This window comes from Schistocerca nitens, chromosome 1 (genome assembly GCF_023898315.1).
Source record: "Schistocerca nitens isolate TAMUIC-IGC-003100 chromosome 1, iqSchNite1.1, whole genome shotgun sequence".
NCBI classification, from domain to species: Eukaryota; Metazoa; Arthropoda; class Insecta; order Orthoptera; family Acrididae; genus Schistocerca; species Schistocerca nitens.
The window spans coordinates 966,804,677-966,830,325 of NC_064614.1; the positions used below are offsets into that span (position 1 = coordinate 966,804,677).

At 44.5% G+C, this 25,649-nt stretch overlaps 1 protein-coding gene and 1 pseudogene across 4 annotated transcripts in view; one reads left to right on the top strand and one right to left on the bottom strand.

Moving 5' to 3' along the window:
* Positions 1 to 1,563: 1,563 nt before the first annotated feature.
* Positions 1,564 to 25,649, top strand: part of LOC126195066 (uncharacterized) — a 284,997-nt gene continuing 260,911 nt past the window's right edge. For 2 of the 4 annotated variants that reach the window (XR_007538553.1, XR_007538552.1), the window contains exons 1-2: positions 1,564 to 1,644; positions 13,502 to 15,107. Coding sequence is in view for 2 of the 4 variants with exons in the window: in XM_049933533.1 (XP_049789490.1) it covers positions 1,590 to 1,644; positions 13,502 to 14,531 (1,085 nt within the window). In the remaining 2 variants the exon portion in view is untranslated. The remainder of the gene's footprint in view (positions 1,645 to 13,501; positions 15,108 to 25,649) is intronic. The other 2 variants (XM_049933533.1, XM_049933524.1) reach the window with 1 other exon arrangement.
* On the bottom strand, positions 12,922 to 13,039 carry LOC126211632 (5S ribosomal RNA; annotated as a pseudogene).

Here is a 25,649-nt window from a genome sequence, read left to right on the forward strand (position 1 = left end):
GGGCCCAGGCAATAAAAAGAGCCCATATCGATGATGTTTCGTTGAATGGTTCGTTCGCTGACACTTCTCATGGCTCAGCATTGAAATCTGCAGCAATCTGCGGTAGGGCTGCAGTCCTGTCATGTTGAACGATGCTCTTGAGTCGTCATTGGTTCCGTTCTTGCAAGATTTTTTTCCAGCCGCAGTAATGTCGTAGATTTGTTGTTTTGCCGGATTCCTGGTATTCACGGTACACTCGTGAAATGATCGCACGGGAAAATCCCCACTTGATCGCTACTTCGGAGATGCTGTTTCCGATCGCTCGTGCGGCGACTATAACGTCAAATTCACACTCGCTTGATTCTTGATAATCTGACATTGTAGCAGTAGTAACCGATCTAACAACTGCGCCAGACACTTGTCTTATATAGGCGTTGTCGACCGCAGCGCCGTATTCCTACTCTTTACACATGTCTGTATTTGAATACGTTTGTCTATTCCAGTTTCTTTGGCACTTTAATGTATATATCCTTTTTTAATTGGTCAAACCACGCGAAATCGTTGTATTTGAAAATTATGGGACTTACATGCACATGTTTTGACTATGAACAGTAATTCTTCTACTACAGAAAATTTTCAGAGCGGTTTGTGCACTCCAAAACTTTCTAGTAACTGACGACAGCACCAATTCCATTCATTCGCGCTTGGTACATTTGATTCTCAAGATTTTCAAACTCCAGGAAGCTGGCGCAAATACAAATGAGCAGAAAGAAATATACCGCTGGAACCCATAAACATACATAACTGACCCGTCAGCCAAGGAAATGCGAAAAGAATTTACAGATTACTCTGTATCACTAGAAGGAGAACAAGAAAGGCGATACAAATGACTTTAAATTTCCGATGATTTCTTATGTCAGCGTAAACTTATATACATTTTTGATAATATACATTGTTGATGAATATTACATCTGCTTCACTCATCCAATCGTCGTCTCTTTCGTTTGGTGAGTAGGCGTGAAACGTAAATATCAAATAAATCCCATTTACTTCTACACAAATCAACTCCAATTCGTATAGTTTTTCGTGTCAACGCTTAATTAATTGCCTGGAGATACTGAGTGCGCAAATTGTGAATTTTTTTACGTGTCTCCTCTTCTCTAATTTCACACTCCACGGAATATTTTACAGGCGCACTGTTCTTAATACTATTTTTGAAAACCACGTATTGTGTGTGTCACACAACACAGGAACACACTCGACTCTTTAAATTAACTGCTGCGTTTTTTCAGTGGTCAACAAGTACTTCAACACCGACATTTCGTACTGTCCACGCAAAGCTTCTGTGAGTGTCTCAAAAATTAGCAGCAACTGGCAAGTTCGGCGAGTAGTTCCAGAAAGGCTCAAGGAACTAGGAAACGTTTCCTCTAGCTTGCGAAAGCAGCTTCTACGAAATTAAAGGTAGTCAGCTTCCGTGGGTGCTTCCATGTCCTGTCGACTTCCAGAAGTGGTTTCTTCAAGTCACTTGCGGAAATTTACCCGATAGCGGACACGCGCCGCAATATAAACGGGTGGCGACGGCTGGCCTCTTCAGTCCGAAGAACTCCACGATGGCCGCCCTGCTGCTGCTGGCTCTTCTCGCCATGGCCCCGCAGCTCTACGCAGGTACATCTACATCTAAATCTACATCCATACTCCGCAAGCCACCTGACAGTGTGTGGCGGAGGGTACCCTGAGTACCTCTATCGGTTCTCCCTTCTATTCCAGTCTCGTATTGTTCGTGGAAAGAAGGATTGTCGGTATGCTTCTGTGTGGTCTCTAATCTCTCTGATTTTATCCTCATGGTCTCTTCGCGAGATATACATAGGAGGGAGTAATATACTGCTTGACTCTTCGGTGAAGGTATGTTCTCGAAACTTTAACAAAAGCCCGTACCGAGCTACTGAGCGTCTCTCCTGCAGTGTCTTCCACTGGAGTTTATCTATCATCTCCGTAACGCTTTCGCGATTATTAAATTATCCTGTAACGAAGCGCGCTGCTCTCCGTTGGATCTTCTCTATCTCTTCTATCAATCCTATCTGGTACGGATCCCACACTGTTGAGCAGTATTCAAGCAGTGGGCGAACAAGCATACTGTAACCTACTTCCTTTGTTTTCGGATTGCATTTCCTTAGGATTCTTCCAACGAATCTCAGTCTGGCATCCGCTTTACCGACGATCAACTTTATATGATCATTCCATTTTAAATCACTCCTAATGCGTACTCCCAGATAATTTATGGAATTAACTGCTTCCAGTTGCTGACCTGCTATTTTGTAGTTAAATGATAAGGGCACTATCTTTCTATGTATTCGCAGCACATTACACTTGTCTACATTGAGACTCAATTGCCACTCCCTGCACCATGCGTCTATTCGCTGCAGATCCTCCTGCATTTCAGTACAATTTTCCATTGTTACAACCTCTCGATACACCACAGCATCATCTGCAAAAAGCCTCAGTGAACTTCCGATGTCATCCACAAGGTCATTTATGTATATTGTGAATAGCAACGGTCCTATGACACTCCCCTGCGGCACACCTGAAATCACTCTCACTTCGGAAGACTTCTCTCCATTGAGAATGACATGCTGCGTTCTGTTAACTAGAAACTCTTCAATCCAATCACACAATTGGTCTGATAGTCCATATGCTCATACTTTGTTCAATAAACGACTGTGGGGAACTGTATCGAACGCCTTGCGGAAGTCGAGAAACACGGCATCTACCTGTGAACCCGTGTCTATGGCTCTCTGAGTCTCGTGGACGAATAGCGCGAGCTGGGTTTCACACGACCGTCTTTTTCGAAACCCATGCTGATTCCTACAGAGTAGATTTCTAGTCTCCAGAAAAGTCATTATACTCGAACATAATACGTGTTCCAAAATTCTACAACTGATCGACGTTAGAGATATAGGTCTATAGTTCTGCACATCTGTTCGACGTCCCTTCTTGAAAACGGGGATGACCTGTGCCCTTTTCCAATCCTTTGGAACGCTACGCTCTTCTAGAGACCTACGGTACACCGCTGCAAGAAGAGGGGCAAGTTCCTTCGCGTACTCTGTGTAAAATCGAACTGGTATCCCATCAGGTCCAGCGGCCTTTCCTCTTTTGAGCGATTTTAATTGCTTCTCTATCCCTCTGTCGTCTATTTCGATATCTACCATTTTGTCATCTGTGCGACAATCTAGAGAAGGAACTACAGTGCAGTCTTCCTCTGTGAAACAGCTTTGGAAAAAGACATTTAGTATTTCGGCCTTTAGTCTGTCATCCTCTGTTTCAGTACCATTTTGGTCACAGAGTGTCTGGACATTTTGTTTTGAGCCACCTACCGCTTTGACATAAGACCAAAATTTCTTAGGATTTTCTGCCAAGTCAGTACATAGAACTTTACTTTCGAATTCATTGAACGCCTCTCTCATAGCCCTCCTCACACTACAATTTGCTTCGCGTAATTTTTGTTTGTCTGCAAGGCTTTGGCTATGTTTATGTTTGCTGTGAAGTTCCCTTTGCTTCCGCAGCAGTTTCCTAACTCGGTTGTTGTACCACGGTGGCTCTTTTCCATCTCTTATGATCTTGCTTGGCACACTCATCTAACGCATATTGTACGATGGTTTTGAACTTTGTCCACTGATCCTCAACACTATCTGTACTTGAGACAAAACTTTTGTGTTGAGCCGTCAGGTACTCTGTAATCTGCCTTTTGTCACTTTTGCTAAACAGAAAAATCTTCCTACCTTTTTTAATATTTCTATTTACGGCTGAAATCATCGATGCAGTAACCGCTTTATGATCGCTGATTCCCTGTTCTGCGTTAACTGTTTCAAATAGTTCGGGTCTGTTTGTCACCAGAAGGTCTAATATGTTATCGCCACGAGTCGGTTCTCTGTTTAACTGCTCAAGGTAGTTTTCAGATAAAGCACTTAAAAAAATTTCACTGGATTCTTTGTCCCTGCCACCCGTTATGAACGTTTGAGTCTCCCAGCCTATATCTGTCAAATTAAAATCTCCACCCAGAACTATAACATGGTGGGGAAACCTACTCGAAATATTATCCAAATTATCCTTCAGGTGCTCTGCCACAACAGCTGCTGAGCCAGGGGGCCTATAGAGACATCCAATTAACATGTCTGGGCCTGCTTTAACCGTGACCTTCACCCAAATTATTTCACATTTCGGATCTCCGTCAATTTCCTTCGATACTATTGCACTTCTTATCGCTATAAACACGCCTCCCCCTTCACTGTCCAGCCTGTCTCTGCGGTATACATTCCAATCCGAGTTTAGGATTTCATTACTGTTTACGTCTGGTTTCAGCCAACTTTCTGTCCCTAGTACTATATGGGCGTTGAGACCGTTTATTAATGAGAGCAGTTCTGTGACCTTTCTATAGACGCTCCTGCAGTTTACTATTAGCACATTAATATTGTTATTCCCTGTTGCATTTTGCATACTCCTACCTTGCTGCGTCTCAGGAGGCGTCTTGTCGGGCCTAGGGAGGGAATTCTCTAACCTAAAAAACCCACATGTGTACTCCACACGTACTCCGCTACCCTTGTAGCCGCTTCCGGCGTGTAGTGCACGCCTGACCTATTCTGGGGGACCCTACATTTCTCCACCCGATAGCGGAGGTCGAGAAACTTGCACCCCAGATCCCCGCAGAATCGTCTGAGCCTCTGGTTTAAGCCTTCCACTCGGCTCCAAACCAGAGGACCGCGATCGGTTCTGGGAACGATACTACAAATAGTTAGCTCTGATTCCACCCCGCGAGCGAGGCTTTCCGCCTTCACCAATTCCGCCAGCCGCCTGTACGAACTGAGGATGACCTCTGAACCCAGACGGCAGGAGTCATTGGTGCCGACATGAGCAACAATTTGCAGTCGGGTGCACCCAGTGCTCTCTATCGCCGCCGGCAGGGCCTCCTCCACATCTCGGATGAGATCCCCCGGCAAGCAGACAGAGAGAACACTGGCCTTCTGCCCCGACCTTTCCGCTATTTCTCTAAGGGGCTCCATCACCCGCCTAACGTTGGAGCTCCCAATAACTAATAAACCCCTCCCCCCGTGTGCCTGCTGGGACCTTGCTGAAGGAGCGGCCACATGTCCACTCACAGGCAGAGCGGACGATGCCGCACGGCCAGCCTCCACATTGACCCTCCGCCTCGTGCCCCGTGAACGCCGCTGAACCCGGCACTCCCCTTGGGGGGAGGGTGGCCCAACCGCGCCCGGTACCCGCGAAGATGTCTCGACAGCACGGACAGTGGGTGAAGCATGTAACACCTGGGGTGTACCATGCGACGCACCAGACTCCCCACTGCCGCTACACTCCGAGGCAGCAGCCTGAAGACGGCTGACTGCGGCCATCAACACATTCAGCTGTTCGCGAACAGTGGCCAGCTCCTCCTGCGTCCGTACACAGCAGTCACACATCCTATCCATCCTAAGAAATCAATTTACTGTAGAGAGTTAATCAACTTTTAACTGGACTGCTAATTCACTAAAGGCGGCTGACTAAACTGACTAAACTGTAGTTGCTAGCCACTTCTTGTAGAAAACAATGAAAACAGCACTACCTGTCTCTGGACTGTATTGAAAACAAACACTAGCACTACTGGCACTATGGTTGTCTAAAGGGACTCTCTGACTGTATTCAAAACAAACACGAAATCTATGGAACACTGTTACTAGCACTTGATAATTAAAGCTTCCTAAAAGCAAAAACACACGGAAGAAGAAGTGACAAGTAAGAATAATACAGTTAATACTTAAATTAACGAAGCTCTCTGCACAGCAGACGTGAAGCGGACGGCAGTTACGACGACACTGACACGTACCACACGTACCACACGTACCACACGTACCACACCTCGTCCCTCACAGTGAACTTCTTCATTTTCCATTATAGTCCCTGTCTATTCGCCTTAAGTCCAAACTCAGAACCGAAGCTCAATGTAAACTTACTTTTGAAACACCAGATTTGCTTACTCTTCCATTTTTTCTCGTGTCCATCTATTCCTCATTTACATCTACATTTGTGGCTGTACTCCACAAGCTACCTTATGGTGTACGGCGGAGATACTTCGTGTACCATTAACTCTTCCAGGTTTCCCGTTGTAGCCGCAAATAGTACGCGGGAAGAACGATTGTTACCAAGCTTCCGTGTGAGTTTGGATGCCTCTAACTATATATTCAAGCCATTTTCGCGTGATATAGATAGCAAGTAGTAGCACGTAGGTTGATTCTTCCAAGAAACTACACTCATGGAATCCTAACAGGAATCCATACTGTGCTTGGCAAAGCCTTTGATTTTGCTACAGCCGCTGGAGTTGAACACCTCCGCGACTCTTTGGCGATTGTTAAGCGAACCTGTCACGAAAGGCCTTGCTCTTCTGTGGGTATTCTCTATCTTTACCGTCAGTACTGCACGTCTGCGAGTCCCAAACTGCCGAGCAATATTGAAGTGTCAGTCGAGAAAGGATTTCGTTATGTTATCTCCTTGCTGTCCGCCGCTTGTGGTTTCGCGGTAGCGTTCTCGCTTCCGAGCACGAGGTCCCAGGTTCGATTCCTGGCGTGGTCAGGGATTTTCACCTGCCTCGAGATGACTGGGTGTTGTTGTGTCGTCTTCGTCATCATCATTCATCCCCATTTCGGTCGGAGGAAGGCAATAGCAAACCACCTCCACTAGGACCTTGCTTAGCACGGCGGTGCGGGTCTCCCGCATCGTCCCCCTACGCTCTGTGAAGGAGTATGAGACTCCATCATCTCCTTCCTGGCGGGACCACGCTTCCTCAGATGTAGCCCAATGAGTCAATTTGGAACCTGCCACACCTACGACTAGTTTCATGTGGTCGTTACATTTTAAATCGCTTCGTAAGCACATTTCTAGATATGTTGGATGTTACTGCTTCCAACGCGTGTTTAGCAGTCTTGTAACCATATAATAACGCGCAATACTTTGCATTTGTGTATGTTGAGGGTCAACTGCCGCTCCCTGTGGCCAGTAACGATCTTATGCAGGTCTTCTTGCATTTCACTACAACGTTCTAGCCAAGTCTTCTTTGTATACAGGGTGTTGCAAGAAGGTACGGCCAAACTTTCAGGAATTATTCCTCACACACAAATAAAGAAAAGATGTTATGTGGACATGTGTCCGGAAACGCTTAATTGCAATGTTAGAGCTCATTTTAGTTCCGTCAGTACGTCGTGTACTTCCTCGATTCACCGCCAGTTGGCCCAATTGAAGGAAGGTAATGTTGTTCTACAGTACTAGCATCAAGCACATCAATACGTAGCATCAACAGGTTAGTGTTCATCACGAACGTGGTTTTGCAGTCAGTGCAATGTTTACAAATGTATGGATTAGCACGGGGCAATAGCCGTGGAGCGGTACGTTTGTATCGAGACAGATTTCCAAATTGAAGGTGTCCCGACGGGAAGACGTTCGAAGCAATTGATTGGCGTCTTAGGGAGTACGGAACATTCCAGCCTATGACTCGTGACTGGAGAAGACCTAGAACGACGAGGACACCTGCAATGGACGAGGCAAGTCTTCGTGCAGTTGACGATAACCCTAATGTCAGCGTCAGAGAAGTTGCTGCTGTACAAGGTACCGTTGACCACGTCACTGTATGGAGAGTGCTACGGGAGAACCAGTTGTTTCCGTACCATGTACAGCGTGTGCAGGCACTATCAGCAGCTGATTGGCCTCCACGGGTACACTTCTGGGAATGGTTCATCCAACAATGTGTCAATCCTCATTTCAGTGCAAATGTTCTCTTTACGGATGAGGCTTCATTCCAACGTGATCAAATTGTAAATTTTCACACTCAACATGTGTGGGCTGACGAGAATCCGCACGCAATTGTGCAATCACGTCGTCAACACAGATTTTCTGTGAACGTTTGGGCAGGCATTGTTGGTGGTGTGTAAGTAGGCTGTTTATGTTTTCTTATTGGTAACGCCACGTAGCACTCTGTATTAAAATCACTGGCTGTGCTGTGTGCAGTCTGTGGCTAGTTTTGCATTGTTGTCTGCCATTGTAGTGTTGGGCAGCTGGTTGTTAACAGCGCGTAGCGTTGCGCAGTTGGAGGTGAGCCGCCAGCAGTGGCGGATGTGGGGAGAGAGATGGCGGAGTTTTGAAATTTGTAAGACTGGATGTCATGAACTGCTATATGTATTATGACTATTAAGGTAAATACATTGTCTGTTCTCTATTAAAATCTTTCATTTGCTAACTATGCCTATCAGTAGTTAGTACCTTCCGTAGTTTGAATCTTTTATTTAGCAGGCAGTAGTGGCGCTCGCTGTATTGCAGTAGTTAGAGTAACGAAGATTTTTGTGAGGTAAGTGATTTGTGAAAGGTGTAGGTTAATGTTAGTCAGGGACATTCTTTTGTAGGGATTTTTGAAAGTCAGATTGCGTTGCGCTAAAAATATTGTATGTCACTTTAAGCACAGTCTTGTACAATTGTTCAAAGGGGACGTTTCAGATGTTGTGATTGGGCCCCTTGTTCTTCCACCTACGCTCAATGAAGCACGTTATCATGAAACTTCCTGGCAGATTAAAACTCGGGACCTTTGCCTTTCGCGGGCAAGTGCTCTACCAAGTGAGCTACCGAAGCACGACTCACGCCCGGCACTCACAGCTTTACTTCTGCCAGTACCTCGTCTCCTAGCTTCCAAACTCTGCAGAAGCTCTCCAGCAGGAGAAGTAAAGCTGTGAGTACCGGGCGTGAGTAGTGCTTCGGTAGCTCAGTTGGTAGAGCACTTGCCCGCGAAAGGCAAAGGTCCCGAGTTCGAGTGTCGGTCGGGCACACAGTTTTAATCTGCCAGGAAGTTTCATATCAGCGCACACTCCGCTGCAGAGTGAAAATCTCATTCTGGGGCACGTTATCATGATTTCATACGGGATACTCTACCTGTGTTGCTAGAACATGTGCCTTTACAAGTACGACACAACGTGTGGTTCATGCACGATGGAGCTCCTGCACATTTCAGTCGAAGTGTTCGTACGCTTCTCAACAACAGATTCGGTGACCGATGGATTGGTAGAGGCGGACCAATTCCACGGCCTCCACGCTCTCCTGACCTCAACCCTCTTGACTTTCATTTATGGGGGCATATGAAAGCTCTTGTCTACGCAACCCCGGTACCAAATGTAGAGATTCTTCGTGCTCGTATTGTGGATGGCTGTGATGCAATACGCCATTCTCCAGGGCTGCATCAGCGCATCAGGGATTCCATGCGACGGAGGGTGGATGCATGTATCCTCGCTAACGGAGGACATTTTGAACATTTCCTGTAACAAAGTGTTTGAAGTCACGCTGGTACGTTCTGTTGCTGTGTGTTTCCATTCCATGATTAATGTGATTTGAAGAGAAGTAATAAAATGAGCTCTAACATGGAAAGTAAGCGTTTCCGGACACATGTCCACATAACATATTTTCTTTCTTTGTGTGTGAGGAATGTTTCCTGAAAGTTTGGCCGTACCTTTCTGTAACACCCTGTACAATGGCATTATCCGACATATGTCTTCCGACGTTATCCAATAGCCTATTTGCACATGTTATCACGCTTTATCCGAAGTACAAAAATAATGAACTGTTTCTAGGACATCACTATTGATTTACACAATTTTATTTTCAATATGACATTAGCTTTTATCGCTGTACTTTTTCTCCATAAAATTACAAATCTGAAGGCCGATTTAACTCGGCGTGGATACGACTTACTTATTTAGGGGGAAGAAAGGGAGTGGGGAATGGGGGGGGGGGAGGGGGAGGGGAATGAATCATCTCACCATCGTTCTCGGTCGTTCGACGTGTGGTGACATCGGCAGCAGACGCTGAGCTGTTACGGCGTGTCGCCTCGTAGCGGTGACGTCGAGTTCGCAGCACTCATTAGCGAGCCTCCTACGGCCAGATACGGAATCCGCGTTGTCGGTGTGTGTTGCCGCAGCCAAAACAGATATCGTGGTGTCGGGAGGCAGATGTAGGCGATGGATGGAGGAGCCCCACGTCCTCTTGCTTCCACGCTGTCTCCCCAACTGTCATCTTCGCTTTTCATTACTCTTTAAGCTCACAGACGCGTCGAATGTTTCCTTCTATTGGCGCTGTCATTGGCGGACTAAATTTGCAAGGCCGCCTGATGACTGATCGCCGTTCCATGATTACGCCTCTAGTGCAGGGTGGCAATTTTCTATCTTGTGTGATGTCTGACTGATAAAGTGGTGTCTTTCTCACGTGTTTATTGTCGCGCTGCTATCAGCTTTGGTCGCATATTGTACCAATGTTTCTCTTCGTTCCTTAGTTGCTGTGAAAGCAAACACGCAAAACTTCTTTGTAACGCCTGTCTCTGCCTGAGGCGTAGATAGTCTCATGTTTCGGGTTCGTCTAAGAATTTTCTGGAATTTGTGATTTATGAGCAACCACTTTATCGCACAGGAAACTTTTTTTTTTTTTTGTTAAAGGCGATTGACTTCTTCCGCAGTTCTTTAGTGCGCACGTCTCACTGTGCGAAATCTTGATGCTTTGTATCCGCGCTCCATCTCAGTGTCTGAATGGGTCCGTCGGTTATCTCGACGTTTTACAATGTTCGCCACATTCTTCCCTTTTTTAAGCGAGGCTAGGATATTCGCTGGACTATCCCACGCGAGTTTGCAGAATGCGTCTTTGGCGCTCACTCGATGGGGACCGACATTCCCTTCATGCTGGACTGCTGGCGCTGTGAACAAGCGAACGTGGCCACTATCAGAGGTACCACAAATGATTGAACGTCGCTGCTAACTCCGATTACGAAACTAACAGACCACTTTAGTCGTTTGTTCCCCCTAATACAATAAAATTTCAGCTAGATTAAGGAAAGGCAAACCTACGTTCCTAGCATTTGTAGACTTAGAGAAAGCTTTTGACAATGTTGACTGGAATACTCTCTTTCAAATTCTAAAGGTGGCAGGGGTAAAAGACAGGGAGCGAAACGCTATTTACAATTTGTACAGAAACCAGATGGCAGTTATAAAAGCCGAGGGACATGAAAGAGAAGCAGTGGTTGGGAAGGGAGTGAGACAGGGTTGTAGCCTCTCCCCGATGTTATTCAATCTGTATATTGAGCAAGCAGTGAAGGAAACAAAAGAATAATTCGGAGTAGGTATTAAAATCCATGGAGAAGAGTTAAAAACTTTGAGGTTCGCCGACGACATTGTAATTCTGTCAGAGACAGCAAAGGACTTGGAAGAGTAGTTGAACGGAATGGATAGTGTCTATAAGATGAACATCAACAAAAGCAAAACGAGGATAATGGAATGTAGTCGAATTAAGTCGGGTGATGCTGAGGAAATTAGAATAGGAAATGAGACAAAGTAATAAAGGATTTTTGCTATTTGGGGACCAAAATAACTGTTGATGGCCGAAGTAGAGAGGATATAAAATTTAGACTGGCAATGGCAAGGAAAGCGTTTCTGAAGAAGAGAAGTTGTTAACATCGAGTATAGATTTAAGTGTCAGGAAGTCGTTTCTGAAAGTATTTGTATGGAGTGTAGCCATGTATGAAAGTGAAACATGGACGATAACTAGTTTGGACAAGAAGAGAATAGAAGCTTTCGAAATGTGGTGATTCAGAAGAATGCTGAAGATTAGATGGGTAGATCATATTACTAATGAGGAGGTATTGAATAGGATTGGGGAGAAGAGACGTTTGTGGCACAACTTGACTAGTAGAAGGGATCGGTTGGAAGGACATGTTCTGAGGCATCAAGGGATCACAAATTTAGTATTGGAGGAAAGTGTGGAGGGTTAAGTTCGTAGAGGGAGCCCAAGAGATGAATACATTAAACAGATTCAGAAGGATGTACGTTGCAGTAGGTACTGGGAGACGAAGAAGCTTGCAGAGGATAGAGTAGCATGGAGAGCTGCATCAAACCAGTTCAGGACTGAAGGCCACAACAACAACAACATCCTTCCGGTGTTGCAACTTGGTTGGTCAGCAGTGCATTACATTATTTTTGAAATTTTAGTGTATTTCACTCTCTCCTGGGTAGGTTAATCTGTTTTGTGATTTTGGATGGAGCAACAGCAAACTCTTGCTCTGACTTTGATAAAAATTTCAAGTAAATGAATTACTGTCGGTGAGAAAATGCCAGACTTACTGTGTGCAAATTCTTTGACAGCATTCTATATTCTAATCTTTTTGCAGCCTAAAAGTTTTCTGGGTATGGTACCGCGTCATAATGTAAAAAACTACTGCTGCTGGAGAAAAACCAACGTTTCGGTCACGATTCCAGTGGCCTTCCTCTGGGAAGACCCAGCGCGGATCTCTCACCTTCGACTTCCATGTCTCTCGTTCAATGAAAGATGCACTTCCCAGGAATTATGGGTATGGCTACCGGTAAGAGGTAGGTCATACTGGTCAAAGTGCCCTGATACAGCAACATGTCGACCAGTAGAGTGGTATTATGAGGGTATACAGGACCTGCCAGTAAGGTGACGTAAAGCCGTCGCACTGAAAGATAATATGCGTTGAAAAATAGAATTTTGTAGCCAAAAAGAAAGGAGAATGATATGGTGTACTGGAATTCTGAATAAAACCAAGCTGCTTTCAGAAAAAAAATGTGTTGCGTTACTTATTGATATCCCCTCGTACATTATATACTCATGTTCAGACAAAACAGAGCACCTTGAACAGTTAGAGATACTTTACTACTACTCCTCCCGAACAGGCCATGAAGTCCGAAAGGTACCGACCGGCCGCTGTGTCATCCTCAGCCCGCAGGCGTCACTGGATGAGGATATGGAGGGGCATGTGGTGAGCACACCGCTCTCCCGGCCGTATGTCAGTTTCCGAGACCGGAGCCGCTACTCCTCAATGAAGTAGCTCCTCAGTTTGCCTCACAAGGCTGAGTACACCCCGCTTGCCAACAGCGCTCGGAAGACCGGATGGTCACCCATCCAAGTGCTAGGCCAGCCCGACAGCGCTTAAGTTCGGTGATCTGACGGGAACCGGTGTTACCACTGCGGCAAGGCCGTTGGCGAACAATTACAGATAGGACGTTCATATTCAGAGGACATGTACAGTAGTATGTTCTGCAGAAATGATTAACATTTCAGTCTCTTCGATCTAGCATGTGTCCTGTTGCCTGCTAGGCACAGGATCCTCCATGGGCCCTGATGGCTTGTTGCGTGCGTGACGGCATGGACGCGTTTGAGGAGCGAATGGCGTCCTGTTATACAGATATCGAAGCTGCATTCACCTGGTTCCAAAGTTCATCTGAGGTGGTTAGCAAGACCCAGAAGAAGGCCGCTGCAATCGTGGCCGAGACGTTGGTTTTCCTACAGTAGCAGTGGTTTTTTACATTATGACGCGGTACCATACCTAGAAAACTTTTATGTCGACTGACTCTGGCCGCGCAAACCTACGCAATTATATTTTTGCAGCCTGTTGTGAAACTCAGTTATCAGTGCAGTTATAATGACATTTCTATTCAAATTACAGACTGCTCTGTGGACGTAAACAAATCCCAGATGCCCTACCCTCAGCCGCTGCTGCTGAAGCCCGGCGGAAGCAAAGACGTGCACGGCTTCGTCACGCCGGACTCCTCGGGGAAAATATTGCTCAGCCAGAACCAGCAGATCATCGTCGCGTGTCCCGACAACGCCCTCGTTGTGACGAAACAGCCGCTGGCGACAGCCACCTGCTTCTCCGGCACCACCTTCACCATCGGAAGTACGGCCTACAACTTCAGTGATCTCGGATGCGTGTCCCAGCCGAAACCATCGGAGCGGAATCCGGCCAAAACGTGCGGCAGCAGAAGTCAGTATCAGGAGATCCAGCTGGGCTTCCAGGTCGGCCCCGACTTCTATACGCTCATCGACGCCTGCTTCGACGTTCGCTCCTACAGCACGGTGTACGACCACTTCACGATGGTCCGCGAAATAGGGGGCAGCCAGACCCGTTTCCCCCGGCCCGACTGGTTGAATGGCACCTTCTTCCCCAACATTGACATGGATAATCAATACAAAAGGGCCACGCAGATCGACACGGTCGGCAGGCTGCTGGGGGACCCTAAGTTGGGGTCCAAGTACATTTCTCTAAAGACCGACTACTTCCTTTCCAAAGGACACCTCACTGCTAAGTCTGATTTCAGTCTTGGCGCGCAGGAATACGTCACATTCTTCTACATGAATGCTGCGCCGCAGTGGCATACGTTCAATGGTGGCAACTGGAAACTCATGGAGGACAATGTACATTCCTATGCTGCAACAAACCGCGTCGAGCTGCAAATCTACACGGGTACGCACGGAATCACAACGCTGCCCAACGTGAGAAATGACGAGACGGAGTTGTATCTTTATACTAACGGCACAAACTACATTCCAGTGCCGAAGCTCTTTTGGAAGATTCTGTATAGAGAGGATACTGGGGCAGCTGTAGTGTTCCTAGGTGTAAACAATCCGTACATTGACAAACCTGGCTCTGACTACTTCATCTGCAAAGACGTGTGCACCAAGATCAGCTGGTTAACCTGGAAGGCCAATAACCAGAAGATGGGCTACTCGTACTGCTGCGAATATGCAGGCTTCAAGAGAGTCGTGGCCGACGCACCCAACCTCAACGTTACCTCTCTGCTTACCTAAGCCTCTCAACTGGAAGGCACTTCGAATTAAATTCAGAAATCACAAGGAAGCCACACCAGACGAAATCGGTATTCGGGACTTCTATGGGATCCAATAAAGAACGTAAATACATCTGTAACTCTTTGTTTCGGTTAGTTCACAGTCCTTGAATTTTACTGATATCAGTATTTCACTTGAAGCTTCTTTGTGCCTTCTTTGAACGCATATTCCTAAGGTTAAGAGATTATGGCGACTTTTGATTTAAACATTCCGATTCTCTCTTGAAACTTATGTCTACCAATTAGAGTAAATGTATCCAGTACAAGTAATTTTGCTATATTTGTGACATATTTATTTTAGAGAAAGTTTGGTTATTCAATGGCAACATGGAAATACTAGCTATTATGTTTATATGGTATACGGAGCAGAGTTAATTTCTCACTTTTTTCCGACTGTACTACTTAGGTGCATAATTATAAAACAAGGTTACAGTGGAGGAAACATGATGAATGTACATGACAACAAAATCCGATGTAACGTATTTCCTAACTTAAACATAATTTGTATGTATGCATTTCTGAAAAATAAAAGAAAATTTGGATGTAAGAACAATACTTTGTGTTCAAAACTACAATGTGAGTGAAGACACATGCATATTTTCAATTTTATCTTTATGTTATTAAGTTATGGAAGTATTCTCATTACATATCAGTCATTCAGACTAAGCGTTTCTTCTGCATGTATAACTTTTTGTGTAAGGAACCGGTAAGACAAAATTCAGCGACATTTGAGACTGTATCATCAATATACTCCGTCTCTTATGGAAAGCGGTTGCAAGAAGAGATATTAAACGAGAATGTGCTGTACACGGAACAAGCAACAAAAGGTGTAATTTTATGTTTGGAATTACGAAAAGTACAAGACTTCTTCAGTAGGAGAGTTGTCGCACTATTGTGTAGTGTTGCTCCGCTTCGAATCTCTGCTATTTTTGTGTATTTTACTCTTATGAAGCCAAATCGCATGTAAGTGTTACTACTGGACATCATACTGAAAGTCAACAGCGAATACATACTCTGTAGCGTCCTGTATGTAGAATTTTGTCAATGGGCCATCGATCAATTCTTCTTACTTAGACGTCAAAAAATGGTTCAAATGGCTCTGAGCACTATGGGACTCAACTGCTGAGGTCATTAGTCCCCTAGAACTTAGAACTAGTTAAACCTAACTAACCTAAGGACATCACAAACATCCATGCCCGAGGCAGGATTCGAACCTGCGACCGTAGCGGTCTTGCGGTTCCAGACTGCAGCGCCTTTAACCGCACGGCCACTTCGGCCGGCACTTAGACGTCACAATCTTCGCTAATTCACTAATACTTTCTTTCATACAGTCATGTCTATGATGCCAAGCATCGACGTAGAGTACTAAATAGTGTGTGTGTGTGTGTGTGTGTGTGTGTGTGTGTGTGTATGTGTGTGTGTGTGTGCGCGCGCGTGTGTTTAATAGTATTGCAACAGCACATCTTAAGCGGATCTTTCACTGTATTTCGCACTAACATTTGCACAGACATTTGAAGACGTGTCAGATATTCGTTAATATATAGTTCAGGAACATTTCAGGAGTTACTATAATACAACAGCTGACGTAACCCTGGCATTATCCAGCTATCGTTTGTTAAAGGCTATGCCTCGTCACTGTCACTTTTCACATCTTTTGTCTGTACTTTTTTCGTAATTTCGGTGCCCCATGCTCTGCATCAGTTAATGTATAATCTTGTTTCTTGGTTTTCTTCTGCCTTTATTTCCAAGTCTCTCTACATCGAAAACGTTTCAGAGTTGCAATTATACCTTAAAATGAGCCAGAAAAGGGATAATTTACTTTCACCGGTGACTCTGAGGTGATTTTTCTGTGTACTTTTTCCTTTTAATACTATTAAATTTATTTTCCTTTCCATCCATCTGCTTTGGGCACCCTCTTTCAGAAGCACTTTTTTTTTTCTTTTTTTTTTCTCTTCTAGACGTTTGACATCACCTGTTGAGAGTTTCCAGCTTTCGAAGTCATACATTACCCTATGTTTTTAAAAATTATCTCCGTAGGTAAAATCTTCAATTTCGAGCCCTATGCTGCGATATTCTTCAAGGACCTATGATGTTCACGTTTAGCGTGACACTGTCTACAACCAGTGGCCATTTCAGTTACAAAAGGGGACGTTTCCTGTGCTTGCTGTAAAGAAGTAGGATTACTGGATGAAATTTTTTGGGCTACTATTAGAGGGTCATCACCAATAGACAGGCAGCTCAAGTGAGGGGGAATGTTTATCAAAATACCGCATACATGACTTCCTCTCGTTTGTTTGTATTTCTCACGCACCATTACCGCTTATTTACTTCCTTGCTGGTGGGAAACAACGAAGCTGGAATCCTACTGAAATCATCTCTATTAACACTTGATTACTAAATCATAAAATTTAAGGCTGCAGAAAGGTATAAAACAGGTATTTTGTACTTAATTTGGCATGTAGAACATTTGAGAACTAATAATTGTAATTAACTAATGCATAAAGTATAAATTATGAATCCGTGTGAATAAAACTGATGTAGTAAACTGTACGGTAGTTTAGCAGTAATGTAACATTTCACTCCCTTGATTTTCTAGGTTTAAAATTACTTTCGTTCTTAGATGGCTCAACTGCCCTGAAGGCGGACGCCATGAACCTGAAAGCCTGTATTATCTTTATTGAAATTGTATTCGCTCTCAGAAGGCCTAGCGGTTCTCGGACTTTCTATCTATAAATGTTGCTGTTGCGTTCCTTGGCCAGGATACGTATGTTGTAGAAAATTTGAATCTTTGCTGCAATTCTAGTAATGTTCCGCTAGCGCGGATTTCACACTTCGTGTTAACAGCACGTGGCGTTCGTGTTGTTTCACGCATACCGCGCAATAACCCTGGGTTTGGCGTGGGGCGGCGGTGGGGTGGGTGGACTGCTGAGGCCTGTTGTGGGGCTACGGCGGGACGAAGCCTCTCCGTCGTTTCTAGGTCCCCGGTTTCAATACACACAATACACAATACACAAGTATGGCGATCAAGAACATCCTTGCCGTTCCCCCTCTTCTGATTTTTTCTGTGCTGATGCTTCCATAAGTTTCTATAGTTTTTGTTTGGTACAAGTATAAGTTTAATAGCACTCTCCATTCCTTCGAATCTCAGCATATATCGTTCTTACTTTAGAAGGGTATTTTCCACTGAATTTTATCATATGTTTTATCGAGATCAAGACTTCTGTTCTATTCTATTTCACATTCTACTTAATCTCTTACGTAATCATAATTTACAATCTTCCACGTTGACTGCAAGCCGAAGCATTTCAGGCACAGTATTTCTATTGTTTGTAGACCAAAAGACTGCATATGTCGTAGAGTGTCAAAACAGTTCTGTCCCTTGGCATTGCTCAGACACTGCATATTCATAGCTAGTCGATATTTGCTATGCACTGATCTACCGGTACCAAAATCAGCCAATTTCTTCTGTCAAAGTAAACACTCTAATTTAAGATACATGAATCATTTATACTAATTTAAAAATGTAGATCCAAAGATGTAATACTGACGGGTGCATGTAGCATTCAGTATTATGTTGCTGGTAATGTTGAGAGAAGATGAAGCCTGATGCTGCTATATTATACTTTGCTTTCGTAAAGCACTAAGGAGTTCCTTCGAACGTATCTCCATTTTTATTTTTGGAATCAATAGTCTTTTGTATGGTTGATGACATCCGCCATGAATTTCTCCCTTAATCTCAGAGCAGCACTTGCAGCCTGAGTCGACAAGTATTTGTTGGATATATTCCAGCCACTACTTCACCCTACAGTTCTTACCCTCTAAAGCTCCCTCTAGTGCCATGAAAATTATTCCCTGATGTCGCCATCATCGTGTTCCTTGTTGTTGTCAGTATTTTCCATGTGTTGCTCTTTTTTTGTGGAAAACCTCCTCACTCTTACAATACAACCATGTTATATTATAACCACAGACTGTTTCATAAGTGCTCGCACTTATGGCTCTACAAAATGGTTTAAAATTTGGCTTTGCAAATTGAAATACAGTCCGACAGTCAGAAACGTAACACAACACCTTTTCTTCACTCCGGCCAAATATTCCTTATCAGAGGGCTATGAGCCATCAATTTCCAAAGCTCGAGTCACTACACTTCCGTCACAAAAAGGATATAAATACAGTTTGTGTATTCTGTACCAGCTGTGCTTTATTTCACCCTTCATCGCTGTAGCTGTTCCGACATTCTTCATTTTAATTAACATTTGACATAGAATATAGTTTTTCATGAATGTTACTTCAATTTCATTACGTCGGTCAGGATTTAGAATGACCATTATAACGGCAAAAACTTCAAGAGAATTCAAAGAATACCTCTTATCAATTCCCAAATTCAGGATGTACATTATTTCCTGAATTAATATGATTTGTGGAGAAAAAATCGTTTAGTGAAATCGCCGCAGAAGGCACTTCATTTAAAATATGTTAAATATTCGTGACAGTTCAATGCAGCGTTTCCGAATGATACAAGGTAACCGTAAGATATATTTTACAGCAAGACAAACATTCTAACTTTGGTTTTTGAACATACGCTCTTCATGATTGTTTGGAGGGCTTGCAGCTGGATCCCAAAACCAGTTTTACTCAATTTTTCGCCCCTTCAAATCATCAACATCTTCAGATGAGAAGCTCGATTGCTGAGACGTCTGAGACATCAGCCTTATGTAGATCACAGGACATCTGCAGCGCGTACACCTGAAGCCGCCAATGGTGGCCTTGCTACATAGTAAAACGGGGTTCCACGTCTTGCCTTGGAATGCTAGATGCGCAGTCAGAGCGGCCTTAGAGACAGTTGTCTCGAACGCGATGTATCGCTTTTCCAGCTTTCACCAACGGAGGCGCTGCTTGTGTACTGTGAGCAGCCAAAATGGGTACAGTACCAGTGGCGTTCAGCTGAGTCAACAGTTTAAATATGACACGAACGTAAACTTTAGGCTACACTAAAGGTCAGTCTATTACCACAATTTTGATTTGATACTCAAAATCGTTAGCTTCGACAGCTCGCAAACAAATTATGATCTATCAAACTCGGGCTACACCACATACCAGTCTGTTACCACAACGTAATCGAATGATTTTAGCCGAAAGCCAGTCGTCCCATATTCGCTTCAGAGACTCATCACTCTGCTAAGGGGCAACACTGACAACTTCTTGACGACGCGTCATGGGCATTGTGTGGCCTGCAAGGGGCGACCAGTCTCGCTTCTCAGCAGTTCAGCTTCGCTCCTGGGGGTGTCCGCCAGTTGGAAAGTCGAGGTACTGTTTCATTCCAGGACCTGACTGCAAATCCGACAAACATACCAAGCGATGATGTGTTTGAGATGACTGCATGAAATACATTGGCATCCACCTGTTTTTGGAACGACTTTATTGCGATCTCTATAGTCCCACAATGTAGTCTCGTGGCACAGTTACGTACATTGTGGCGTAACCCCTAACCATACGATGTTCGTTGTCCCCGCCATCGATGCGTCTTCGTCCATCTATGGCAAAATGGATACAATTTCAATTAAACCAAGAACAGAAGCGTAATTACTACATGTTAACGCAAAGAAATCACTTTTATCTGTTATCTTATGTCAGAATTTTTAATTTTAATGATTTATTCGTTCGACTCGTTAAAAAGATAAGGAGGATGGTTGCTAACCGTTGTATAATATTTTAAATTACACATCAACATTCACGCTACCTACAAACAGAGCATAAAGTCCTGAAACGGTTACATAGACGCACAGAATTTTCTTGGTAAACGCTTATGACATTATTGTGTACAGCCTTAGACAATAAAACTGACCGCCGGCCGGCCGCCTCAGAGACTAAGTCCGAGTCATTCACTTAAGGCGAGCAATAAAACTGACCGCCCCTGACAACTCTAAGTCCGGCCATATGCACCATCTGGCAACACTGTAAGATGCGGAAGTGTTAGGAGGAAGTGTTGTCTATTTCCGAGACGTTGTCGGAGTGTGTGAGCCCGTGGTCTAGTGATGCCGACGCAGGACACTGATCCAAGCTATCACGACGGAAGACGGACGACGCCTTGATACCCAGCGCGACATAGGAAACGCCCTTCATGCTCACTACACTAGGCTATACTCGGAACATCGACAGCGGCGGCGGATTTGACTGCAGATGTAACGGAAGAGGAAATCATTGAAGCAATACAGGCTGGGGCTGCTCATAAATCCCCGGGACCTGATGGCCTTCCTCTGGAATTTTACCGGACGTATCAACAATTGCTGGCACCAGCATGGACTGATATTTGCGGCGATCTTATGTCTCCCACGACGCAGATACCTGGGCCTTCCTAGAAGGACTGATTGTGCCTATACACAAACCACGAGGCGGATCCAGGATCAGTGACTATCGGCCCTTGACCTTACTCAACAGTGACTTGAAGATTTTCACCCAGCTTCTGGCGGCACGCCTAAAGCGATCAGTACGATGTGTTGTGTCGCAGGACCAGGCATCGTTAGGTGGTGACCATAATATTCGCACTGCATTGTGCCGATATAGAGATATGATCGCGCTAGCCAAAGCTCGCCAACTGCCAGGAGTTTTGGCCTCACTCGACTTTAGCCAGGCCTTTGACAGAGTCGACCACACATTTTTGATGGAGGTACTGCGACACATGGGGTATCCGGACGTCATAGTCAATGTACTGATGCGTCTCCTACGCGGCGCGACGTCCAAGGTGTTATATAATGGCCGTCTTACGCCGCCGGTACAGATCCAGCGATCGGTGCGACAAGGTTGCCCTCTTTCGGCGATATTGTACGCCCTCGTCTTGGAACCACTCCTCTGTGGCCTCCGACAACGCCTGACTGGGATGTCCCTTGGTGGACACACTTTTTTCTGCACTGCCTATGCGGATGATCTGGTACTCCTTATTCGCAATAATGACGATGTTCGTGCAGCACTGGCGTGGGTGGCGACCTACGGCGCGGCATCGGGGAGCCATCTCAATCTCCACAAGTCACACGCCCTGTCTATAGGCAGAGGCCTACCAGATGAGAGCGTCGCACCGCTACGAATCAGTGACACAATCCGTTGTCTTGGCATTGATTTCACATCTGACATGAAGCGTCCAACAGCCCTTAACTACAGGCGTTTTTTGAATCAGATGAGAGCAGGAATAAGTGACCACCGTCTGAGACATGTAGACCTCCTGCAACGGACACGATATGCTAACGTCTATTTGGCGTCTCGTATCCCCCATTTTGCACAGATACTCCCCATACCACCTACCCTGGCTCACCGCATGTTGGCGGTTTTGAGATCCTTTGTTAATACGGGCATGTTGTTTAAGATTCGTTACGAGTCCCTAACCCTCCCGAGGAGCAGAGGGGGTTTAGGCCTTTGTCATGTTCAGGACAGAGCGAAGGCCCTGTTCATCAGCTGTCACATGCAACTGTGGCGACGAAGTCCGAGGTGCCTCACAAGTCTCTTACTGGAAGCCTTACGACCAATCTCACTCGCACCCCCTGTGATGATATCGGACATCCCAGCACCTTTCTTCTACATTAGCCAATTCTTCCTTGAGTTAAGCTACATCCGCACCTCACTACTACCCACACGCTTGATGATGACGAGGGCGATATATGCTGCCATGCAAACGAACAGGACGCCGAATGTGATTGAAAGCAAACACCCCAATACAAAGTGGCGCGCTGTGTGGCAGGCAGTGAATGCCACCACCCTTTATACTAACGTGCAATCTGCATGGTACATAACTGTTAATGGGAAACAGTTGTGCCAGTCCCGCCTACATCACATCCACCTCGCTGATTCACCCTTGTGTGCCACATGCCAAGTGATTGACACGGATGAACATCGTTTCGAATGCGGGTCGGCAAAGGACGTTTGGTATTTGGTGCGTCAGATATTGGCTTTTCTCACACGCACGACTCCCGACAGGATAACTACCCGATCTCTTCTTTTCCCCGATAAGATTCATTTCCCAAGAGCAAAAACGAACTCTGTGACGTGGATCAGCGGCCACGCTGTTCACTACCTCTTCGCTAATGGCGAAAAGACAGTACCCAATTTTTGGTATTACCTCAACGAACGACATAATGCGATCGTCAAGAACCCTAAATATAGGCAATATTTTTCTAATTTTCTTTGGAGCGCATTCCATAATCCGCCTCGCAGCTGGATTATCGATGACATGAGAAGATAACCACAGCACCTCTTCCCATTTCCTTTTTTTATGAGATTGAACAAACAACGGAAACAACACAGCAACGAGAGGACAGTCATCGAAAAACTCGCAGCGGGCTATAGTATGGAGCATCCTATGTCGTAACGGGACGACTTCCTATTATTCTGTTTATGTAGCCGAAGAGGAACGGCCTTCCTTTTATCCATTTGTATAAAAATAAAACAGACAAACAAACCATCCAAAAATCCCTTTTTCCTTTTTTTTCATTTTTGTTTAAAATAAAGTGGCTAGGGTAGCTAGCTATTACAAAAAAATGGATAGAGCGTCTGCCATGATCTCAAAAAAATAAAAAAAATAAAAAAAGTGGCAAGCGACGTGCGTTCTAAACTTATAATCGCCTGGTCGCGTCCAACTGTTTTTTTTTTTTTTTTTTACCACATTTCGGTCTAAAGTTATAAGTCTGACTGAACATCGAAGATAATTCGCTTTACATTCTACCCACCAGCAATAATAAGTATTACAGAAACAATTCCGCAGGACAGCTCGTGGCTGCGTCGCGATCATAACAGCTTACGCTCGAGCGTTTCCCTCGCGCTGCAGCGGCTACCGGCCACCGGCCAGACGCCACCCGCCGCCTGAAATCCGGCGCCGCCCATGTGAAGGCGGCGCCACGCTGTCAGTGTATGTATCAACTGTCATTTTCGAATTTGAAGTTCTATTATCATCTCGCAGTTAAGCATTGGATTTTGGATACTTGAAAATCATGAACTACAGCTAAACATTGCAAAATTGAATCGCAAGTGGAAATAGGTGTAACATCTGCAACACATCGTTTACTGTTGCTGCAGAAATACAAAATTACACAACGTTGCGCAACCAACTTGATTTTAAACTTGAATACGTTATCAACAGTTTAATCTCCATAAGAATAACATTGGTGCAACTTGATTTTCCAGCAACAAATAGACAAGTAAAATAACAGACGGTGAAAAATTCTAAGTCCAACTTCATAGCTGTTGGACTTAGAATTTTTCACCGTCTGTTATTTTACTTGTCTATTTGTTGCTGGAAAATCAAGTTGCGCCAGTGTTATTCTTATGGAGATTAAACTGCTGATAACGTATTCAAGTTTAAAATCAAGTTGGTTGCGCAACGTTGTGTAATTTTGTATTTCTGCAGCAACAAGGGACCTAGTATTACTAGGACCTTGTTGCAGAATAATCATTTTTAGGTTATTAGGGTAAGTTTTTAGAACCTCAATAGATTAAAAACCTCAAAATCCTGCTCAGACACACAGCCGTAGGCCATCCTAGAAAATGGCCTCCTATGTTCGCAGGCCGCTATGTAAGGCGGGTGACCTTGAGTGGGACTTAGTCTCTGGACGAGGCAGCCGCGCAACACGGGCAAAGTTCAGAAGTCTGGTGTAGGAGTACTGCATACTCTAATTCGGAACAACTAAAATCAACGGAATGACTATTATCGAACGTCATCAGGTCGCTCATTGAGCATTCGTATGCAGTACTGGTACTGGTGACGTGTTATGATGCCGTTTTCGTTAACTTCCTAAGAAGAAATGAAAGGCTGAGCCCCTCAAAAGACATAAACTCGAGCAAAGAGTAAAAAAAATGGTTTAAATGGCTCTGAGCACTATGGGACTTAACATCTATGGTCATCAGTCCCCTAGAACATAGAACTACTTAAACGTAACTAACCTAAGGACATCACACAACACCCAGAGCAAAGAGTAGTGTGAACATAATATTTTACACCTGATAGCTCGAAAAGTGTGTTTTGGGCTACGAATTCTGCCCCAAGGGCTGTGTGCAACACAGCTGGAATTCGTTGCCAACAACTGAGACACATTTCGGTCTCAGTGTAAGAAAAACGAGCAACACAACTACATCACCTGGGCTACTGCATGATAACGCACTGTGTTGATTTGAGAAACAAAAGTATCCAGGAGGTTGATAGGAAAGTCGTCTCTCAGACACTTGTGTTGATAGAGAAGTCCTCTCTCAAGCACTTCTCCCTCTCTTCATATATTCGTAAAATTTCACCTTTCCCGCTCTTGATAGGTCAACCGCCAAGGCAATTCATTTCTAGATGAAAATACTCTTAAAACTACACTGGTATAATGGTATCGTTGGAACCAGTAGGTTTCTACTGGCGTGGAATTTGTAAACAACTTTAGCATTGTCAAATAGTTTTAGATATCGTGAAAGAAAATTCTTTTGCTGATTAATTTCTCTTTGATGGTTACTGTTGCGTTTAGTAAACTAATGGAAAATGCAATTAAAATATTCACTGTACTAATACATATTCAATTCAGCTTACTACAGAAACATCACGACGGCAGTCTATCTTAATAAAACATTAAGTGTCTGTAAGACGATTTAGCCTATTTTAACACGAATTAGTAGAATATTACCGACTTTTGACTTCGAAAAGGTCTGTATTTAATTCATTTTTTGTATCATTCGCAAGTATTACGAAAATGTGGCATTCCATAGATAAAATTATGTATTCACAACAACAAAAAATATGTCTGAGGAAACAACTGGCATTATGAATCTGGCAGTACCATAAGGTTTTCGCTCTGACACTAAGGCTTACTGAAAGTAGCAAGGCGTATTTTGCTCGAGCGTTATCTTACGATTCCTTTATTGAGTTTGTATCTGCCTGCTTGTAGCTCTGAGCCGGCCGGGGTGGCCGAGCGGTTCTAGGCGCTACAGTCTGCAACCTTGCAACCATGCCTCGGG